At 52.4% G+C, this 20,680-nt stretch overlaps 1 protein-coding gene across 1 annotated transcript; it reads left to right on the forward strand.

Moving 5' to 3' along the window:
- The first annotated feature begins 698 nt into the window (after positions 1 to 698).
- On the forward strand, positions 699 to 20,367 carry LFNG (LFNG O-fucosylpeptide 3-beta-N-acetylglucosaminyltransferase). Its single transcript, XM_005289107.5, has 8 exons — positions 699 to 1,418; positions 13,014 to 13,062; positions 14,837 to 14,936; positions 15,361 to 15,514; positions 15,865 to 15,950; positions 16,405 to 16,570; positions 17,230 to 17,315; positions 17,760 to 20,367. The coding sequence occupies exons 1-8, from the start codon at positions 978 to 980 to the stop codon at positions 17,824 to 17,826; spliced, it is 1,149 nt and encodes a 382-aa protein (XP_005289164.2). The 5' UTR covers positions 699 to 977; the 3' UTR covers positions 17,827 to 20,367.
- Positions 20,368 to 20,680: the final 313 nt, after the last annotated feature.

Consider the following 20,680-nt stretch of genomic DNA (forward strand, 5'->3'; position numbering starts at 1 on the left):
CTACACCCCAAGGAGTTTACACCCTAAGGCCCTGATCCTGCAATCGGATCTGCTAGTGCAGAAAGGTGGGCTCTGCTCCACCCAAGTCGGGGATGGGGGAAGAGGGGTCTGTGAGAGTAGATCTGAGGGTGGGATCAGGAGCTAGCGTTAATGATGTGACAAGCAGGGAAGGGATGGGGTGGGGAAGGATAAGGATTACAGTAAGAGGATCACATGGTGATTTAGGGTAGATGTTTGCATATCTTGAGGCTACAATTTAAAGTAGTTTATTAATAATAATACTATTATTATCATTATGCTTATTATCTGGCTCACTTCTTGGGGGTGTATAACACTCCTTGTATTAGGTGACATGTATGTACAAGCACTGTGCATAGGGCTGGAGTTTCTGGACCATGCCCATGAAATACTCTGCCTTAAAATGGCATTGCCAGGAGAGAAAAAGCTCTTGCAACAACCTTCCCCCTCTAGCTCAGCACCTCGGCGCTGGTCTGTAAACACCCACTAAGCGCAGCTCCTGCTTTGTCTCCGGACCAGCCTCTCAACCTGCCCGGTGTATAAGGGAGAACTTGGCAATGGCCGGGCTAGTACGGTGGCGTCTGCTCCCAGCCCCCTGCAGCGCGCCCACGTGGGAGACTCGCCGCCAAAGAAGAACGAGCCCAAAGGACAGTGGCTACGTTCTGAGCCCGCCCCTTTAGGGGCGCGGCCTGGGAGAGCCCCGCCCCTCCAAGAAAGCCTGGCATAGGAGTTTGGCCTGGGGGCGTGGGGAGAGGAGTTTTTAAATTGCTGCTGCCGCTGAGTTGCGGGCGGACTGGAGCAGTCGCTGCAGAGAGCCAGGCAGAGCACCAGGCGGTGACACCTGCCAGGGATTAGCGAGGCAGCTGATCTGGAAGTCACCCGGAGCGGCATTGGCAGAGTCGCTTCAGTCCAGCTGTGTGCAGCCAGCGTTGCCTTGAGCCGAGTAAGGGGTTGGTAAGATGCTGAAGAGCTGCGGAAGGAAACTGCTCTTGTTCCTGGTCGGGTGCATGTTCACCTGCCTCTTGGTCCTGATGGCGGATCAGCAGAAGCGGCAGGTGGAGGAGCTGGGAGGAGAAGGGGGCCGGCGAGCTTTGCAGAGCTTGGCGAGCCCGGGCGAGCCGGAGGGCCTGCCCCGCCAGCCGCAGCGGCAGGAGGACGAGCCCGGCTTGGCCCCCCGAGAAGTGAAGAGCTTCACCGATTACTTCAGCAAACTGAGCCGGGGCAGGCGGGAGGCGCAGGACGCCGGCAGCCTGGCCCCGCGCCGGGAGGGGACCCCGAGGCCGGCCCTGGAGGACATCACCGCCCAGGATGTCTTCATCGCGGTGAAGACCACCAAGAAGTTCCACAAGGCCAGGCTGGAGCTGCTGCTGGACACCTGGATCTCCCGGAACAGAGACTTGGTGAGTGGTGGGGCCGGGGCCAGTGGGGCGCGGGGGGGGTTGCAGCCTGCCTGCGGCCGGGGCTTGCGCTCCAGCCTTCGGGAGCAGCAAGGAGCCGTGCCAGGCCGCGCTGGGAAGCACTAATGATCTGGCTAGTGCCTGCACGCCCAAGCGCCTCCAAGCAGAGCCTCCCGCCCTTGGCCCGGGGAAGGGAAATTGAGGCACATTCCAGCAATGCCCCACCCCTCTCTCCCTCCATTGCTATTGACCTCTATTGACAAACCTGGAGCGGGGGCTTTGGGAGGATCATCTCTCTTCTCCCCCGCCCCCCCCCCCCAGCCTGGGCTGCCAGGGAGTTAACGTGAAGCAGAAGTTTCACCTCTTTTCAGCAGGGGCCCTCTGCTTCCCCCAGCTGGAGGATTCAGGTGCATCCTGATGGATTCAGTGTCCCTGCACAGCTGACAGGCACAATCGGCTCTGAAACGCCTTCCTACCTTGGGCCTGGGCCCTACACACTCCGGAGCCTTTGGGTTAAAGTGCCGCTCTGGTCTCTCAGCAGCGGGGATCTTTAACGAGACCCTGTGTTCAGTGCTCAGGTGCCTGTTTATTCCTCCTCCTCTCGCTGGCTCTGCCCGCCACCCCCAGGAGACTGGGGAGGAGCATGAAATGCAATTTGTGTCGCTGGCCTGGGACTTGTCAGATGTAAAACAGGGGCTGAAGTCCAGAGCTCTTTAGCATAAAGAAAAGGGGAGGGGACTGAGAGTTCTCAGGGTTGTTTAGAGACTGCGGGGGGGGGGACCCCGCAAGCATCAAACCCCTTTTCTTCGCCATGTCTAGGCTGTCAGCTCACTATTTAAAGAAGGAATTAAGCAGCATTTTCAGAGAAGTGTCACTTGCATTAAAAGCCTGTTCACAAGGATATCTCAGCAACTCCTGCATGGCGGGGAAGTAGCATTTCTGTTTCAGAGGGCACCATCTGGCCCATACCTCAATATAGAGCCTAAGCAGTAATAATAACCCCTTATAGCACCTTTTCACCAGTGGATCTCAAAGCACTTTACCAGGGTGACTAACATTATCCCAGTTTTGCAGATAGGGAAAGTAACACACAAAGTTGCAATAGCAGAGCCAGGAATAGAACCCAGCATCTGTAGACTGTAGCACCTTGGCTCTGATGCCTAAGGAGATGTCTTTCCTCTTGTGGTATCCTCTCAGAAGCTAGGCATGTACTTAGATACTTCAGTGCGAGGCCAAGTCTGAATTACGATGACATTTGCAGGGTACTGGGTAGATTTCTGGTACCCAGATACTGCAGCAGTGGGTGTGCTCAAAATGCACAGACAGAGGGAGAGACCAGCTGACCCCAGGTTCTGGTGCTGAGAGCGCTATGGAATACAGTCTGTTTGGGTGGGAATTTTGGTAACCAGAAATACTGTGGGATTTCGTAGAGTTTAAGGCCAGAAGAGACCATTATTATTTAGTCTGGCCACCAGTACATACTTTGGCTGAGAGAATTCACCACCACCCTGATCTGTTCTCCCTCTCCCCCCAACCCTCCTATATTCGTGACCAATTGTCTCTCACTCTCCACCAGTGTCTTATCCATTATTCTAGTACTTTATTTAAAAAAAAAAAAAAAAAAGTAAATCCACTTGTTTCCTTAGGAAACTTGCTTTTGCCATTTGCTCTCCTTACTCTGGAATTATTTTGATCATCACACAGTTTCCCAAGCAGATTATGCCTGTTCTTAACTGAATGAGACTTTCCCATTTTCTCTCCCCAATTCATCCCCTTCCATCTTCATCCATTTCCTTACGGGCTCTCTCTGGGCCTGCCATGCGGTGAGGTGGGCTCATGTTTCTCACTCAGGAATAATTTGCAGCAGACTTACGGCATCACTTCCATTGGACACTTCAGTCACACGCTGCTGACAAGCTGTAAGGTCACTGTGAATGCCACTGGCTTCTATGGGAGTGGACCTGCTCCTTTACTCAGGAGATCTCAACGGCCTGGCAGTGGCTCTGCCGTTTCTCCCTGCCATGGTTAGTTAGTGGAAACTCTTAGCTGCTCTTTTATGTTCTGCAGCCTCTGAGAAGGGGTGGGCTGGAGGTGGATAAATGCCCTGAGCACCTACAGATGATCCTGGGAACGGCTGTTCTCTTTTTCTCATGGACTCTGGCTTTCTTCTGGGTTTTTGTTTTGTTTCGTTTGTCCGTTTGGATTCCCAGAGTCCTGAGTCTCAGCTCTCACGCTGTCCCCCTGGGCAAGCTAACAAAGCCTCTTTTCTCCCAAGCGCAGAGAAAAGGCTTCACAGTCTCTTGTGTGGTGCTTTCCATGGGAACCAGAGAGCTGGAGCTTGCAGTGTCCAGGTCAGGTTGCCTAGAGATGAGGGCCAGGAAGCCAGGGGGGCTGCAGCTCAGAGAGGTGCCCCACTGACAAGCTGCTGAGTGATGTTCTTGTACAGCACTTGAGGGACAAGCATTGGAGAGAGAGAGAGTTGAAGTTACTGAAAACTCCTGCAGGAGGAAGGACAGCGAGCTGGTGAGGTGGTGGTGGGAATGTGTCCCAGTCTTTCCTCACTGGCCTAGCTGCTGTAACAAGGAAACTGACCCTCCATCTCAACGGGCCTGACAGCTTTTGTTGCCCCTTCCAGAGAGGCCGCAGGGAAGCGAATCTGTCTCTTGCCTGCACAGTTTCCTCTCCTACCAAGAAGCCCTGTAACAGCAACTTCGGGGCACCCTGGCTTCCCCAACCGTTAGTTCCTCTTTTGCTTTCGCTTATGGTCTATCTATGCACCTTAGAGTGTAGTGTGCGGGAGGGGGGGGGGGGCGCTAGAGGTGTGGGTGGTATAGTGGTGAGTTCCTGCCCTCGGGCTCTGCACTTTTGCTGGACGCTTCTCCTTAGGAGAGAGCTGGCTGAAGCTCAGTGCTTCATACGAACAATGCTCTGGATTAGTAAAGGGGGGTTTTCGGCTGAGGAGTTGCCTGTGCTAAAAGAATGGCTCTCAGTCTGAGTCAGGCCTCCCTTCTCTGGGTCCTGGACCAGCTCTCCCTTTTGTTTTGCCAACAGCCTCTCAGCGTTCATGCTACTCTGCACCCTGGCTGCAGGGCGGGAGTGGAAATTCTTAGGGACTCGCCCAGAATCCCCTTTGGCTAATAAACACATCTAGTTCTGCCAAAGCAGAGAACAACCCTCCCTGTCCGTCCATCCCCCCTTTCCCCTTCTGAATCAAAATCTGAACCTTCCCCTTTGTAATTACACTCAGGGCCATGTCTGTTTTTAAATGAACGGCTAAAGGGTTAAGTAAAATAGGGGAGAAGGGGTTAAAGCTGCCAGGTGGTTCCAGTTTGGAGAGATGATAGGAAGGAGGAATTGCTATTGTGTTGTCTTCTTGGATACTCTTTGTTCAATATACAATAGCCTCAGTTTCCTGTGTTCTGTCTGATCCAAGCTATTGCAATGATATCATGTGGTAGGGGACCCCCCCTTCCTCCTTTTATCTGAGCAGGGGATAGGCCTTGGCTTCACCCCGCTCCCCAGTCCTGCACCTAGTCCCCTGCTTCAAATGTACTAGCCCAGACAGGCTGTTTTTTGGAGAGAGGTTGTTCCTCCCCGCCAGCATCTTTTGAAGAGAGTTTGCAGCTGTGGCTGACTCAGCACTTGAATACTTTACATGCAGCAGAGTGGTCTGGGGAGTGTTTGCACTTAAAAAAAAAAAAAGCCCGAACATTGTGAAAAAATCATAAATGCAAGTTCATCCAGCCCCCCCCCTCTGCCCTCCCCCCCCCCCCCGGAATTCCGGCTGAGGAGTTGCAGTGACAGGACTGCACAAGGACCACGCTTCTTGTACAGGGCCCCGAGTGAATGTTCTCCAAGCAGCTTGGTGGGCTTGCTCCCAGGAGATGCATGGAAGAGCAGCCTGATTAACTCTGTTGCAAGGATATTCTCATTTCCAGAAGTCTGGCAGATAATTGCAGGTCCTGATACCTATTCCAGCTAGTTTACTCGAGAGGAATGTGTTTACCTTCCAGAGAGCACAGGCAGTTCCCAAATTTTCCTAGCACCTTGGCCAGAATCCCTGTCCTCGGGGGTAACGGCCTGCTGGGGTGTGCTGTGTGCTGACATGCTCCCAATGGGCCTTATGCATTCATGTGTACACAGCAAGTATAGCTCTGGGTCCTGTTTACACTCCAAACACAGGTGTGGGCTCTGTCCAACCCAGCAGGTGGAACTGGGCTGTTGGCGCTACGCCAAGCCAGTTCTGGCCACTCCACTGCACCTCCCGTCCAGAGGGGAGTGACAGCTCCCTGGGTTAATTGCACGGCTCCTCTCCCTTCAAACCTGGGCAGGTTAAAGACAAACACATATGGGGCCTGAATCTGGGAGGTGCTAAGCCCCCTGCAACACCAGCTGATGTCTACAGGAGCTGTAGATTCTCATTCCTGCTCAGGCCCATATGCAAGCAGATCTCCCAGGCAGGGGTGTATTCTATGGGAGATGGTGGTTGTTTTAAATGGAGGGCAGGGTTATCCTTGGACACCCGATGATCTGGGGGTGTGTAATGCTCTTAATTGCGTGCCCCAAGCAATGAGGTATTTCTACTCAGACGTCAATAAAAGCACTTGAAATATAAGTCTGCGAAAGACACGTGTGGCGCGTGAGCTGGGGGGAGAGAGGGGTGGGTCCCTAATTGCACAAGGAGCTCATTGTTCAAAGGAGGATTATTAAAAATAATAGCATTTTAAATTACAGAGAGGAGGACTCTTCCTGTTACTGAAAAGCGAAGGGGCGAGAGCGCGCTCCGCTCCTGTTTGGGAATGCCTTGTAACCTCAGGATTCACGTGCTCCTGTCCGTTAAAAGGATCATGTTCTGAGATTAGGGGTTTCTGTGCCAGCCACAGCCCCCGCAGCAGGGGGAAGTCACAGCTCAGACAGCTAGGCAAGAAAGGGGCCTGGACCATCAAACGAAGCATTGAAATGAGCTGGTGACTTTCTCCCCAACTGCCTTTTTTTGTTTAGTTTTGTACTTGCTGTTTGGCCCATCGGCGCTTGAGCTGGGTTTGTTTGCAGTAAACATGTGCTGCAAGGGGACAAAAGCCAGGCAGGAACCTGTTTCAGCTGCTAATTCTCTGCTCCTTCCTCCCCTGAGTAGTGACTTTTCCAGCTGGAGGATGCAGCAATGAACTGGAACCATCCAGCCAAACCTGCTGCAATCCTCCCACTGCCAATTTCAAAATGACACCGTTGCCACCTGTCAGATCAGCCAATGCGCACAGGTGTCTCCCCCCAAAACATCCTAGGGCCGGGGAGGGCTGTCTCCTTTTAGGTACTGTCCTCCAGGTTAGTCTTTGCATTCTTTCTTGCAGGAGAGCATGGTGCTTTAGACACAACATTGGCAAGCCCCTGCTCCAAGGACTGTATAACCCCAGCCTGGGCCCCAGAAGCTGAGCTCTCCTTGGGTTCAATGGGAGCAGACGGTGCTCAGCCCCTTACAAGATCAGGCCAAGCGTCACGCATGATGAAGGGGAAATGACACCAGTACCGGGAAAGGGAAGGATGAGATTTATGCAATAGATGGTCATGAGGTCCTTTGTGCAACATGCATCACGTTGGTTCCTGTTTTCAATGCAGTTGATGCAGGAGAGGATCAGCAGTAAGACCCAGACGTTTGTCTCGTGAGAGTGTGTCATCCCTGTAGGTATTTCTGGTCCATTTTAAGATGCAATAAAATTGAGACTCGGTCTTGGGCAAAGACCAAGAGATGAGATGGTCGGGACCAATTTTCCCTGCTTGCTAGGTGGGTGGAGTAGGAGCCTTATGGTTGGATCCTGCCATCCACGCTGTTGTTCGTCACCAAGTAAGATCAGCCAGGGAGCTGTGAGTAACTGCAAGGGCTGAGCTAGGATTTCACTGCAAATAAGGGGAAGTGAGTCACTAAGAAAAGAGAAATGGAGGAAATTATAATAATTCCCCTCCCCCCCCCCCCCAGGTGACAGTCTGGACTGGCAGTCTCTCCTTCCCCCATGCAGGGAGCTGGGCCAGGCTGGGCAGGACATGCTGGGCAGCAGCAGAACAGATAGAGCACCCTGTGCTGGGAGCTGAGTTCCTCTAGCAAATCCCTGTGGTACAGAACAAGGTGGGGAGGCGCACACCAGTGGCCTGGTGTCTCTCTCCAACCCCCGTTATGCAGCAGTTTAAGGAACCTGGCCGGGTAAAGTGCATTGTCCTGGCCTTATTCTTTGGTGGCCGCTATTGTTGGAGAAGGATTTGGCATCCTGTGTTTCTTTAAATTGCAGCTTTTAGAACAATGAGGCTTCCTGTGTGTCCCGAGTCAGGGTCCCTGGCCAGACAATGCAGCCACTGAGCAAGCGGAGACAAAGCCCTTTCTTTTACAAATTTAAGGGGACTTAAGTGTGGGGGAGAAAAGAGCCATGTAACTCCTTGCTCTCCTAAAGCAGAAGCAGCTATAACCAATGTCCAGAGAGAGCCTCTGAATGAGTGGGGAAGGGAGAGCGTTCACAGAGCACCTCTGCCCGCTAACAGCAGGCTGGCCTGTGCTTTGGTCCTCCAGACATTTATGGAACTGAATCCTAGATCTAAGGAGGTGCAACTCACGATTGAGCTGAGGCCTACAGGGCCTGATTCACCTCCCATTTATACCACTGTCAATCAGGAGTAACTTTGCTCAGGTCCAGCATCTTGCACTGAAGTCAGGGGAGTTACCATGGGGGAGAGGGGAATCTGGCTCAGAGCTGAGAGATGCACTGTGTGCGTACGTGTGCTAATCCGTGCATCTACTAATCCTTGCACCTTACGGCTTACACAAAAAATCAACCATCTCCCCACCTATCACCAAAGATTTCCTTGCAGACGCTGTAGTGAGCTCCCTCTGGCTGGGACACTGTGGCTTTTACACAATGCACTGCTGCTGTGTATTTGCTGGGATCCCCACGAAGGCTCTTCAAGTGTTAAATGAGGCTGCCCAACGAACGAAGACCATGTTGGGAGGCACTGTCCTGGCTTTTCATTGTATCCATCTCCTAGCAGCTTCAAAATACGTGTTGGGGGGTCTCAAGTCATCAGTGGGAATGTGCAAGGTTCTGTTGTGGTTTAGCAAGAGAGCTTCAGCTGTGCACATGCCCTGGCTCTCTTCCTGTGAGGGTGATCTGAGCATCACCGCTGGAGATTCGGGTATCTGGGACGTGCAGAGAGAGACTAGAAAAGCTTTTAATCTAAGCGAGCAGTTGAGTGTTGTGGGCATGGTGCTACCTATGCCCAGCCTCCACCCCCACAGCCCCAGTCTCCTTCTAATGAAGAGCCCAGCAGCCACAAGGATCAGAGGATCTAAATTGAAGGGGAGAGTGTTACGGATGGGGTGCTGCATCCACTGAATATCTAACCACATAGCAGATCTGAGCCTATAACTGCCTTAAAGAGGGGACTCTCCAGGCCCAAGGAGGATGAAGTGTGCTGCTGAGAGGCAGCGAATCCCCTGGCTTTGTTGTAATCCTGGCGGCAAACACATACACGCACCCATCCCCCTTTCTTTTCCACTTTTCCTCTCTTCTGGTCTATTTCCTCCCTTCCATTCTCCCCAGACATCTTTCCTCCCAGCTGACCTGCCTATAGAGCCCTGTGTCCTATAGTGGATCCTGGAAACCTGCCCGGGAAGGGGGGAGGTCACAGGAACGGGAGATCTCATCTACAAGAAATGTAGACAAGCTAATTAAAAAAAAGAGAGAGGCTGTCATTGTTTTGGTTTTAATTGAACCTTCTGGCTGGGTTCCTGCTTTGCGGAGATGCAGGAAGGGGGTGGGAGGCGGTGAACCTGCAAAGGCAAGATAGTCCCTCCAAGGTATCATGTAGGGCTGGGTGCAGGCTCTACCCTTCCTGCCCAGGCAGCAGGGAGACAGGCGGGCAGGCTGACTTTCCGGAGTTTCCTTCCAAGGGGCCGTGCAGTTCCCTGCCTGCCAGGAGGAATGGCAGAGTGCTTCTCTGAGAGGCCAGGAGATAGTTATATGGTCTCCTGTGGGTGGGAGGGGCGGCATCATCAGAATAACAACTTTCAATGCTGGCTAATAATAAACAAATGTCCACTTTGGTCTATTTATAGCAGCTGAGCTGGAAGATTAGTTTGGGGGTTATTTTCAGAGCAGGCAAAGACAGTTGTTGGAGACAGTGTTCCTGATCTAATCAAGCAAACATTTTCCTCTGTATTAAATCCCCAGTGGGTATCCTGCAAGGGTTCTGGTGTCCCGCCCCCGTCTGCTGGCCCCCTTTGACACATTCCAAAGAGATTGATTAAATGGATATTGGGCGGAGGGGAAGGCAAGTGCTGGGGGGAGGGTGCACACCTTTGGCAGTCACCGTGACTGAGACCAAACAAACTCATCTCAGAATGCAGGCGCAGCCACAGGCCTCGCGCCTCCTTGGGGTGGGGGCTTTATAGACTCCCTCAATCAGGAGAAGGCCCCAGTCCCAGTGTGTGTCTCTTGCCTGCCCTTTCCCTCCATGCCCCCAAGGCCAGGTGTGTGATTGCCTTTGTGCCAAGTCGTACTGTCCCATTCCCCAGTCCCGAACCTAGCATGGGCCATACCACCACTAGTGCCACATCCTGCTGCTGACCCTGACAGCGAGGTGATGCATATGCCCTGCCCTCCATGACACTCCCTCCAACTTACTGCCCCAGGCCTGTTAGCCCATGTTATGAGAAGGGACATTCCTCCATGGTCCCTGTAACTGAGCAGCTAATGCTGTGAACCCTGAGAGTTGAGCCTCCTTATTTTGCTTTGCGTAACAAACTCCTCTTAGGCATTGTAACACCATCTAGCCCTTTGTTTGAGGTTCCCCCCATGCGGGATCCCCTTTCTCAGGGAAGGAGCAGAGCCCATGCGCACTCTTGCCCTCCACCCCCTGGTCTCAGGTGCTGTCTGTCTGAGCCATCTTGTGCCTTTCCTGGAAGCATTGGCACATATGCAATTGCTTGATGGCTACACTCTCTCATTGGCAGTTTGGCTTTCATGCCTCAGATCAGCTCTATTCTCTTATACCAAAAAGGCCACTTGCAACCACCCCCCCAGTGAGCCCAGAGCCCAGCCCCCCATTCCATTCAGGAGCCCTGTAATGTCTGCTCTTCCCAGCCACTTCCCTGCCCTGGGGACCTGAGCAAACAAACTTGGCTTCCCCTCCCTCTCCCCTGAGTTAACCAGCCCAGCTGTATGCTAATGGGGGAGCAAACACATTGCTGCTTAACTCTCCTGGCCTGAGTAAAGTCAGGCAGACGCATTCAAGCTATTGTCCCCACTTCTAGAACAAAAAAAAGCCCACTGCGGGGCCGGACTGACTAATGGGTGGCGACGAATTTCCAGTTCACTTGTAATTCATCATTCCCAGGCCTCTGGCCCCCCCGTCCAATTTCTCTTTGTCTTTCTTCCTTTGCGCTTTTGTGCGTGTCTGGTTTTTACAGCGCTTGGCAGCTGGTTGTGGTTTCTTCTCTCTCTCTCTCTGGCTTTGTTTGCTACACGCTGATTGATTGAGATTGCTTTCTCACCCTTCCCTCCCCCTCTATTGCCTCCCTCCTCCCCATTCCCCACCCCAAAAAGTCCAGGGTAAACCAGCAAGATGGTCCCCTGGAGCCAGCCAACATACGCTGAGAATTAGCTATGTAAATACGGGAGTGCAGCCAGGCAGGTGGCTCAGGTAATTGGGGTGTGTGTGTGTGGAGTTTGCCGTTGGGCACCAGGCCAAGCGGCAGTTGAAGGCGATTCAGTTACCTGGGAAGCTGGTTGAGTGCAGGGGTGGAGGTGTGCCCCGCTCCGCACACACCAGCGCACAGACAGGTGCAGGGAGCTGCATTGATCAAGGCTGCCACCCCGGCCCCACAAGCTGGGCGAAGCCGGGCTCGTGCCAGAGCTGAACAGCTGCTGCCACCTGACCTCCAACTCAATAAACAAAGGCTATGAGACGGGCCGTGGAGGCCGCAGAAGGGGGGGGGGGGGGAGGTGCTAGCTCAGGGTGCCGGGACAGAGCCAAGTGGGTGCATGCTGTTGACACAGGTGTGGGATGAAGCCAGCAGACCGCCTCCGCACACCATGGGCAAGCAGTGCAAACACACCTGCTTATAGCCGTGCAGAGGCCGGTGCACACACTGTTTAGCAGAGCCAGGTGGGCTGAGCAGGGCAAGCCTTTGGAAGGACTCAGTTCCACGCGTGAACCTCAGGGCCTGAACCAGCACTGAAGTCAGTGACAGAACCCCACTGGTTTCAATGGGAGCAAGAGTGATTCCTTAGCATGCTGTCTCTCTAAGTGAGGCCACAGCTCAGCTGCATCTCCTTACAGGTGACTGTAGGTCCCTCCACTCAGCCCCACATTCCCCTCCACCCCACATCTATCTGGTGCAATCCCACTGCCTGGGACTGGTGCTTATTCACCGCATTTGCTGTAGCGTAACAGCAAGATCATGGAAAACTCAATACAATTAAAGAAACTAAGGCCACCGCCTTGCAAGCGGCTGCCTCCGCTGCGTTCTTAGGTTGTGCCCCTTGCCCTGTGGCTTTGTGCTGAAGGCCCATGTTGTTACACACTTGGGCCCTGGCAGTGAAATGACGTTCCAGAGATCTGGGCAGACACACACAGTTGAAACCCAAGTAACTGTGACTGCAGCTCAAACTGGGGGGGGAGCGGCACCTCCACCGCAGAGGAGGTTGGGAAGCAGGTGGTGCAGACACTGTTTCCATTTTCTTTCCCCTGTGGGAAGGGAAGCTTTAACCCTTTGCTGTTAAAGGGTCAGGCCTTCTGTGCTGTTTATTTATTTTTTTTACGGGGGGTGGGCAGAGATGGGGATTAAAATGAGGACACGTGGTTCCCTGCAGAGGAAGGCACAGTGGGTGTGCATCTCACCCCAGCTACTTTTAAGGGGAAACACCTGCTTTCAGGGTGAAACCTTAGGCACCTTTCCCTCTTGTCAGGGAGGAGTTTGCTGTGTGTGTTTCAGTGAGAGCCTTCAAATCCTACCGTTTTCCAAAATTTCCTTCAGTCCAGCGATCCCAGCTCACAGCCCTGGTGCCCACCCCCTTCCCCACTTCCAATGAGTGTATTGATTGTTATCCTAGCTCTATGATGGGCTGTGATCAATATGTTCATTAGGCTGAGATTTTTAACCCAAGAGCTTCCTTAAAGAGAAGCAGAGATGGGCTGGAGCCACAGAGCTGGCCTCCAAATTGCCTCCTAGTTCAGAGGTGCTTGGATCTAGAGTTAAGGTTTGGGCCTTAAGAAGAAATGAGTGACAAGCAGCCACTCCCCCTGACCCCTTGATTGGTATTGAATGGTTTAGCCTCTAGTGCAGCTAAGACAGAACCATTACAAAAAGCTTGATCAACACCCCCTTCCAGCAGGCCTTGATAGTGCTGAAGTCACTTTCTGCCCTTTCCTACCCCGCAGTTAGGGTGGTCGGGCAATAGCCATGGTCAGTTGCAGGCTCTTTTCCTCCAGCAGCACCTGCTGCCTGGAAATCTTTGGAAAATGGAATGCAGCAGAAGTAAATTCCCCCAGGGGAAAGGCACAAAGCCGCAGGCCCGTGTTATGTCAATTCTAATGACGTGTTATCGTCTCTTTCAGACCTTCATCTTCACCGATGGGGAGGATGAAGAACTGAAGAAACGCACAGGTGAGTCAACCAATCCCATTCTGGTCTCCTTTCTGGCTGGCGCGAGCCTGGTAGAAGTTTAGGCACCTCAGTGGGCTCTTTGAATCCAGCAGTAAGCGCAAGATGCACACATCATTGCTCTCTGAGGCTGGACTAGTTCAGCCTTCCAGGTTACTTCCCTCCCTCCCGCTCCATGATTTCAGGAACGAGGGGACTAAACCATCTGGGGGGTGGGATGGGGGGAGCTTTAGATGGTAGAAAACTTTTTTTAAATACTTAAAAGGGGCCAACTTTTGCACTTGGGCTGGAATTTTCAGAGGCGCCCACAGCTGGCACCAGATTTTTGAAACCGCATTTAGGCGCAAAACAGGCAACCAGATTTTCAAGCCAGCTGAGCAGTTTGGGCGCTGACCTGTTCTGAAAAAGCTGGCCCTGTGTGTCACAAAGGGAGCTGGTGGGTGCTGGGCACTTGTGGCTCTCTGGGCCTCTGTTACGTCAGTGTGACACCACTGAAATCATTGGCCGCCCCTTTACTAATTCACAGCACCCCAACTGTGCCCTTTGGCCTCATCTTACTCCAAGCCAGGACTCAGGAGGTGGGTTTCAAGGCCGGGGCAGAAATTGAATGCGGTGGTGGCGCCCCCTTGAGGATCTCAGGGGGAGGAGAACGCTGCTCTGAGAACGAGGCGGTTTGTTACAGTGGTGGCCTCTGGGGAAGATACCCAGCTGAGATTCCCTTGTCAGAGATAATGGAGGTCACAAACGATGCTGCCACCGTCCCTTCCCCCACCTGCCCTTGGTGAAGCGGTCAGTGCAGCCATCTGCCCTGTAGCGGTTTGATCCTGTGTCTCCCTTCTGAGGCACGGGAGAGCAACAAGGTGCCTTTCTAGGGATTTTTCCCATCAGAGCGCTGTGATTAACTGGAACCCAAGTAGCTTTCCACAGAGGGCGGGAAAGGGACTTACTCAGTGAGTGTTTATTCAGCAGCACCTCCCCTCGAGTCTGGGGCAGGCCCTCCCTATTCTTCTGTTGTAAATGATTCCCTTTCAGGCCCTGAATCAATTCCCTTTGAGATGGCCCAGCAAATAACAGGTGGCCGGTGCTGGGAAAATGCAGCATGAATAGGCCAGGATTCTGGCTAACAGACCCCAGTAGAGGATCCAGTTCACAGGCTCCACCCGCCCCCTTTCTGGGGGCTGAGTGCACAGCCCTGCAATGCAGGGATGTGGTGGCCCAATGTGTGCTTAGCACGGGTAGTGCTGAGATCTCACACAGCCTTGGAAACAATTCCCTGGGGACTCCAGGCTTTTCCCCCGAGGACGCTCTCTGCTGTATACTTTAGACAGTGGCCGTGCCAAGCCTTTTATAAGGATATGCAATCCCGGTACAGAACACTGCAATGTCTTGGACTAGGCCTGTGAAATACGGCCGTATTCTTTTCATTAGGATCCAAGATTGCTGGCCATAGCCATGCTGTAGGTTAGGGGGGTCTTGGCCTTCCTGGGCCAGCTGCAGAGAGGCTAACAGGATTGTCTGGCATCTTTCTGGCCTGTCTTCGTTCTGCCCCACCCTTCCCTTTTATGTGCGAGGAAAGTAGCTGCCCCTGCTGCTGTCTGTGAACCCTGCACTCAGTGAGGGGGCTGTTCCCTGACACCTCTGCTTCCTGGGCAGCCTTGGGTGGTGGACAGGCAGTTTCGTTCGTTCAAGCAGATAGATTGTGTTTTTGGCGCGCGAGAGAGAGAGTCTCATCGGACTGACTGTCCCTTTTCTCTCCCCCACCCTCTTCCCACCACAGCCAATGTCATCAACACCAACTGTTCCGCCGCCCACAGCCGCCAGGCTTTGTCTTGCAAGATGGCCGTGGAATACGACAAGTTCATCGAGTCCGGGAGAAAGTAAGAAGGAAATTAATGTCCAGAGAAAGACAGCGAGCGAGCGAGAGAGTGCGTGTGGGGTGTGTCCGTATGCATGCCAGTTTGTACACACGTGAGACTGCATGTGTGGCCAGGTGAAAGTGCTGGGAATGCGGGGGAGGACTCAAGCTGGAGAGCCTTCTGGTGACCAGCTACAATGTGGCTACCTGATTCTTTCCGTTTCCACGGACAGGCCTTGCCCCAGAATGGGCTAGTGACTGGTGCAGGGGGTTAGGAGTGGGTTCTGCTTGTGTGGCCTTGATTAAATCACTCAAACTCTCTGCACCTCATTTTCCCTGTGCCGAATGGGGATAACTGCTATCTACTGTTGTAAAGCAATCTGCTGGAAGGAGCTCTGGGAGTGCTGAGTATTACCGGACTAACTGGGTTGCTTCTGTTGCTCCAGGTGGTTTTGCCATGTGGATGACGATAACTATGTGAATGTCCGGACCCTGGTGAAGTTGCTGTCTGGCTACCCCCACACACAGGACATCTACATCGGCAAACCTAGTCTGGACCGACCCATTCAAGCCACAGAGAGGATTAGTGAGAACAAGATGGTAAGAGAGTAGGACAGTGGGTTTACTAGGGCTAACAGGAGGCAAAAGTCCAGCGGCATACTGAGCCCAAAGAGGAGGGTTTCCAGCTTTCACTGAGCTGGTGATATGTTGAAAAATGTTATCGTTTCGGAACGGAGATGTACTTTAACAGGGACCCACTCCTCAGCACCAGGCTTGGCTGTGCATCCTGTGTGTGAATGGAGGTTTGGGTCAGTTTAACCCACCCGGGAGCAGTCGAGACAATTGGGGAGAATTCTCTTTGTGTTGCCTAAATTAGTAAGAAGTCCATGAGGAGGCAGGGAAAAGGACTGGTTTTAAGCCTCACTGTTTTCCTTCTGTCTTTTTTGCAGCATCCTGTTCATTTCTGGTTTGCCACTGGGGGAGCAGGTTTCTGTATTAGTCGCGGGCTGGCGCTGAAGATGAGCCCATGGGCGAGGTAAGGGGATCAGCACTTGGCACTGATGTTTCATAAGACTTCTAGAAAGTCCTGGATTACCTCTGTGCAGATCAGGATGGGGGAGGACACAGGAGATCAAAGATCACTGGTGACTTGAAATTCAACTGCCTCCTGAAGTCCAACTCTTTGTGGGCTTGGTTGATTCCATCCCAATATCTAGTGGTCTGAAGTCCACATCATCCGGCTGGGTGCTCAGAAGAGACCCACAAAGAAGCTAGGAGGGAGACTAAATTGCTCTAGTCCTAAAGACCTTTCTCTCTGTAATCCAGGGTTGAGGTCATTTGACAGGGCAGAGAGGCTGAATTCCTCCTACCCCCACCCCATCAGAAGGTAGGGCGTGTCTCCAACTCCGGGTTGGGACCCATTGGCGCAGCGTTGAGGATAGTTAACTCGGTGCAGAGCGAACTCACATGCTCCCTTCTGTCTCCTACAGTGGGGGTCATTTCATGAGCACAGCAGAGAAGATCCGCCTGCCAGATGACTGCACCATCGGGTACATCATAGAGTCCGTGCTAGGAGTGAAGCTTATCCGGAGTAATCTCTTCCACTCCCACCTGGAGAACCTCCACCAGGTGCCCAAGACAGAGATTCACAAACAGGTAAACCTGGCTGCATCCAAGAAGCACTTTAGAGTTAGTGCAAAGGCAGGGAAGAGCCACATAGTCAGATCCTAGAGCCCTGGCAATGATCACAGGTAGAACAGGGGAGCGGGGTTATTTCTGTTCTCACCTGTTCCTGCATGAGCACAGAACCAGGATAGCTGTGTGCAATGAGCAGCAGGCCTCTTACCCCAGTGCACGATGGGCCAGGAAGACCAGGAACTTAGGAAATTACTCTTGAGAACCTGTGATTGAACCCATAATGACACCACCTCAGCAGGAAGGAGGCTCCAAACCCCCGGGAGGGGGCATGGTTATCTCTGCTAGAGCTCTCCTTTGGGGTTTTCTCTAGTGCTGTAAATGAGACCGTGACCTCGCTACTGTACCTCATCATAGTGTCTGATTGCCTTGCAATCTTTCATGTATTTGCCCTCCTACCATGCCTGTGAGGCAGGGCAAGGCTGTTATCCCCATTGTACGGATGGGGCCCGGAGAGACACAGTGACTTGCCCGAGGTCCCATAGGAAGTCTGTGGCAGAGCACGATCTGGAACCCAGGTCTCCAAGGTCCCGGCTAGTACCCTAATTACTGGACCAGGCTGCCCCTCTGTCAAGAGCAGCGTCTTGCCCTAGCAACACCTTCACCTTTGTGCTCTCCAGGTGACGCTGAGCTATGGCATGTTTGAAAACAAGAGGAATTCCATCCACATGAAGGGAGCTTTCTCCACTGATGAGGATCCATCCAGGTGAGCTGCGTCTTCCTCAGACCCCCACATTCGTGTTCAATCAGACGTGTTCCTCCTTTTACCCCCATACAACGAGGAAGCCTGGGCTTTAAAGGCAGGCAAAGAGCAGTGGAAATGACCCTCTGGCAATCAGGAGGTGGGACTGCAGCACTTGTAGACATACCTGGGCTAGCTGTAAGCTGCCTGCGTAGGATCCTGAGTCCATACTCACATGGCCACCACCCATGCAGGTGCAGCTTCACTGCGATTGTTACTCAAGCTAGCTTTGCTCTAGTTCGGGTTTGTCTACACGTGCTGCAGTCCCACTTCTGAGCTGCAGTGTAGACAGACCCTCAAAGAACTAGCCTTTGCACGGCTGCTGCATGCAACTATGGGAAAGAGGTGTAAGTGTTGTTAGCAGGTCTTGACTCGGGTGCTGATCACTGGTTTTTCCCTCTCTTGCAGGTTCCGCTCCATTCACTGCTTGCTGTACCCAGACACGCCATGGTGCCCCCTGAATGTGGTGTACTAGGAGACGCATGTCCCCGTCAACCTCGTCCCAAGTTTCCCTGGTATCCAAAGGGCTTGTGGGACCTGTATGTGTGCATGTGATTTCCCTGCTGCGAGGCGAATGGTTATTATTGCTGTGATAATGCACAGTGTGTGTGGTTTATAGGCTGCTGTGCGGCCCCTCATCTCCCCTGCAGGTGGGGAGAGCAGATTTTTGGAGTGCTGTCTGCCTCCTCCTCTGACAGGCCGGGGGTACGTGGGAAAGGCTAGGTCCTGAGCACTTACACGTGTGGCCCAGGGCCAGGCTGGCTTGTGAAGGGTAAGTGTCCTGAACACCAGCCTGCGTGGCTCTACGTGTTGCTTTGCAGTGTTTGCAATTCTCATAGAATGTATGTGGAATAAGTGTGTGCCCTGGGCCAGGTCTTTACTGCCATGGCTTTCTTTTTCCGCTGGAATTTTACTGTCTATCCCATTCTGCCCAACCCTCACTCCCTTCTCTTCCTGCTTCCCATAAACCCAACCTGCTTTATTCCACTAACTACCCACCCCTTCACTTTCTCCCCGAACCCTTCATCCTTCGGCTCCGGATACTGTTTCAGATGAAGGTTCATTGATAATAGTTGTGGTGGGAGGGGGGGGTTAATTCCACCCCTCTGCTCCCCTTTCTTGCTCCCCTCCTATGCTGGCTGTATTTTGGGGGGAACAGGGGAAGTTTGCTGGCTCCTGGGGCAGTTCTCTGGACACATTGGAGCCGAGTCCAGGAAATGCCCTGGAGGAATTTTGTACTTTGTGGTGTTTAGAGCTGGACTCTCAGAATCCCAGCTCACTGTAGCACTGAAGGGAGACAGGCTGGGAGAAGAGGAGCAAGGAGAGGGGTTGGTGGTGGAAGCCGAGAATCAATGTTAACTCTGTTCACTGGAGTTCCCTATGCCTCGCTGAAATATTTTCAGTACTATAAAGCTATGCAGTATTTATATAGGATAATTTAAAGACATTTATAAAGGGGGTGGGGGGGATTTGCAAAGAGATGCATACATGCTGTGTCCATGTTTATGCTATATTTATATGGAGACATAATGTCTCCCTTCAGTGCAAAGTCTCTGCCCACTTACCCTTGCCTCTGGAGCATCTTCGCGGAGGGGAAAAAGTGCTACACATGTTTTGTCCCTAACACTAGTGTCTATCAGGGCCAATTAACGTATGTAGAATGCACTGTCTATACCAATGAATACTTCAGGTTCAGTGGAGCGAAAACATTCAGGCTGGGTCTGTCCGGGGGGCATTAGGTGCTCAGGCAGAGGGTGAATAAAGAGTATTGGGAGGATTGCCATTAAGGGTCCGATGCGGGTGCAATTCCACTGGCTACAATGGAGTTAGTCCCGTCGCTATTGTGAGATCAGCAGTAGGCCCTGAACGCATAAGTCTTTGCCACAGCTATTGGTCCCATTCACCACTGAGCTTGAGGGGAGGAGAGAAGTTGGGCAAGCAGCTGTCAAGAAACACCCCTTTCTCCCAAGCACCATTTCTGGGCTGGCCCAGTAGCTAGGGCCCTGTTGGAGACTCAAGGTAGATGCTGGATCATGGTTGCTAGCCTGCTGAACGCAATGGGAGTCAGAAGCTTGAATCCCTGTGAGGATCTGGGCCTTAGTGCTGTGGAAGCTCTGTACTAAGGGCTGGTCTACACCAGGGGGTGGGATCGATCTAAGATACGCAACTTCAGCTACGCTATTCGCGTAGCTGAAGTCAAAGTATCTTAGTTCGACTTACCTGGCCATCCTCATGGCGGCAAGTCGACCGCCGCGGCTCCCCCATCAACTCCGCTTACTCCTCCTGCCGAGGTGGAGTACGGGCATCGATTCGGGGATCGATTTATCGCATCCCCGATAGATCGATTACTATCCGGCGGGTAGTGTAGACGTGGCCTTAGCATCTGGGAAAAGGAGCGCATTGCACTGCTCAACAGTGCCCCCTCTGGTCAATGGAGGATCAGCAGCTGAACGGAGACAACTGTAGTTCGCTGCATAACCTGCTCCAGTGGACAGACGCTCCTGGCTTGTGCAAATCCCCTGCTCCTGCACTAACATTGACCTAAGCCTTCCTCGCCCAGTGGGTGAGGGCTAATTGTTCTCTGCATGGATAAGTGGGCAAAGGCAGAATGTATGTTTCCAATGAGAGGCTGAGTGAAAATGGCCCATAATGGGTGCGTCTGTAAATATCTTATTGCGACAGTAATTTTTTTTACTGTGCTGTTTTTTTTGTTCATTGAGAATGATCTAGGGTTGAAATTTTTTTATACATTTTCTGTGGATCGGAAAAAAAAAAAAACCTTCTGAGAATCTGTTTGAAAATGAAATTGAAATGTCTTCTAACGATCACTTACCTTAATTTATGTGTTCCAGTATCTGGAACGTCACTCTCTGCTTTTCATAACTAGTATGTGTTTAAAAGAAATAGATTGGAAAAGAAATGACACGTGTTCTCAGGGAATTACACCCGATAGTTACCATGGAAACCCTGTGGTAGCCATCATTCTTTGCTTTCAATAAAGCAGCTTATTTGTTGATCACTGGCACATGGTTATTGTCTCTAGTTTGAACTGCATCCTGAGTATTTGGCATCACTCCCGTTCAAAGATGTACCTGCATAAATGTCCTCAAGGATGGCTAGGGCTGAAGGTTTTGCAGCCCATACCCCTCCAACACAATAGACCAACAACAAACTCCCAACAAGGCTGTTCTGTGAACATGCCCCACAGGCTGCAGTAGCTAACCTGAGCCAGCGTTGCATTCTCTCCACCACGGACCTATGTCCAACTCTCAAGAAGAGGCTTGTCGAATGGAGCCCTCTTCCAAAAGCCTGCACCTGCAGTGACTGCA

Source organism: Chrysemys picta, chromosome 10 (genome assembly GCF_011386835.1).
Source record: "Chrysemys picta bellii isolate R12L10 chromosome 10, ASM1138683v2, whole genome shotgun sequence".
NCBI classification, from domain to species: Eukaryota; Metazoa; Chordata; order Testudines; family Emydidae; genus Chrysemys; species Chrysemys picta.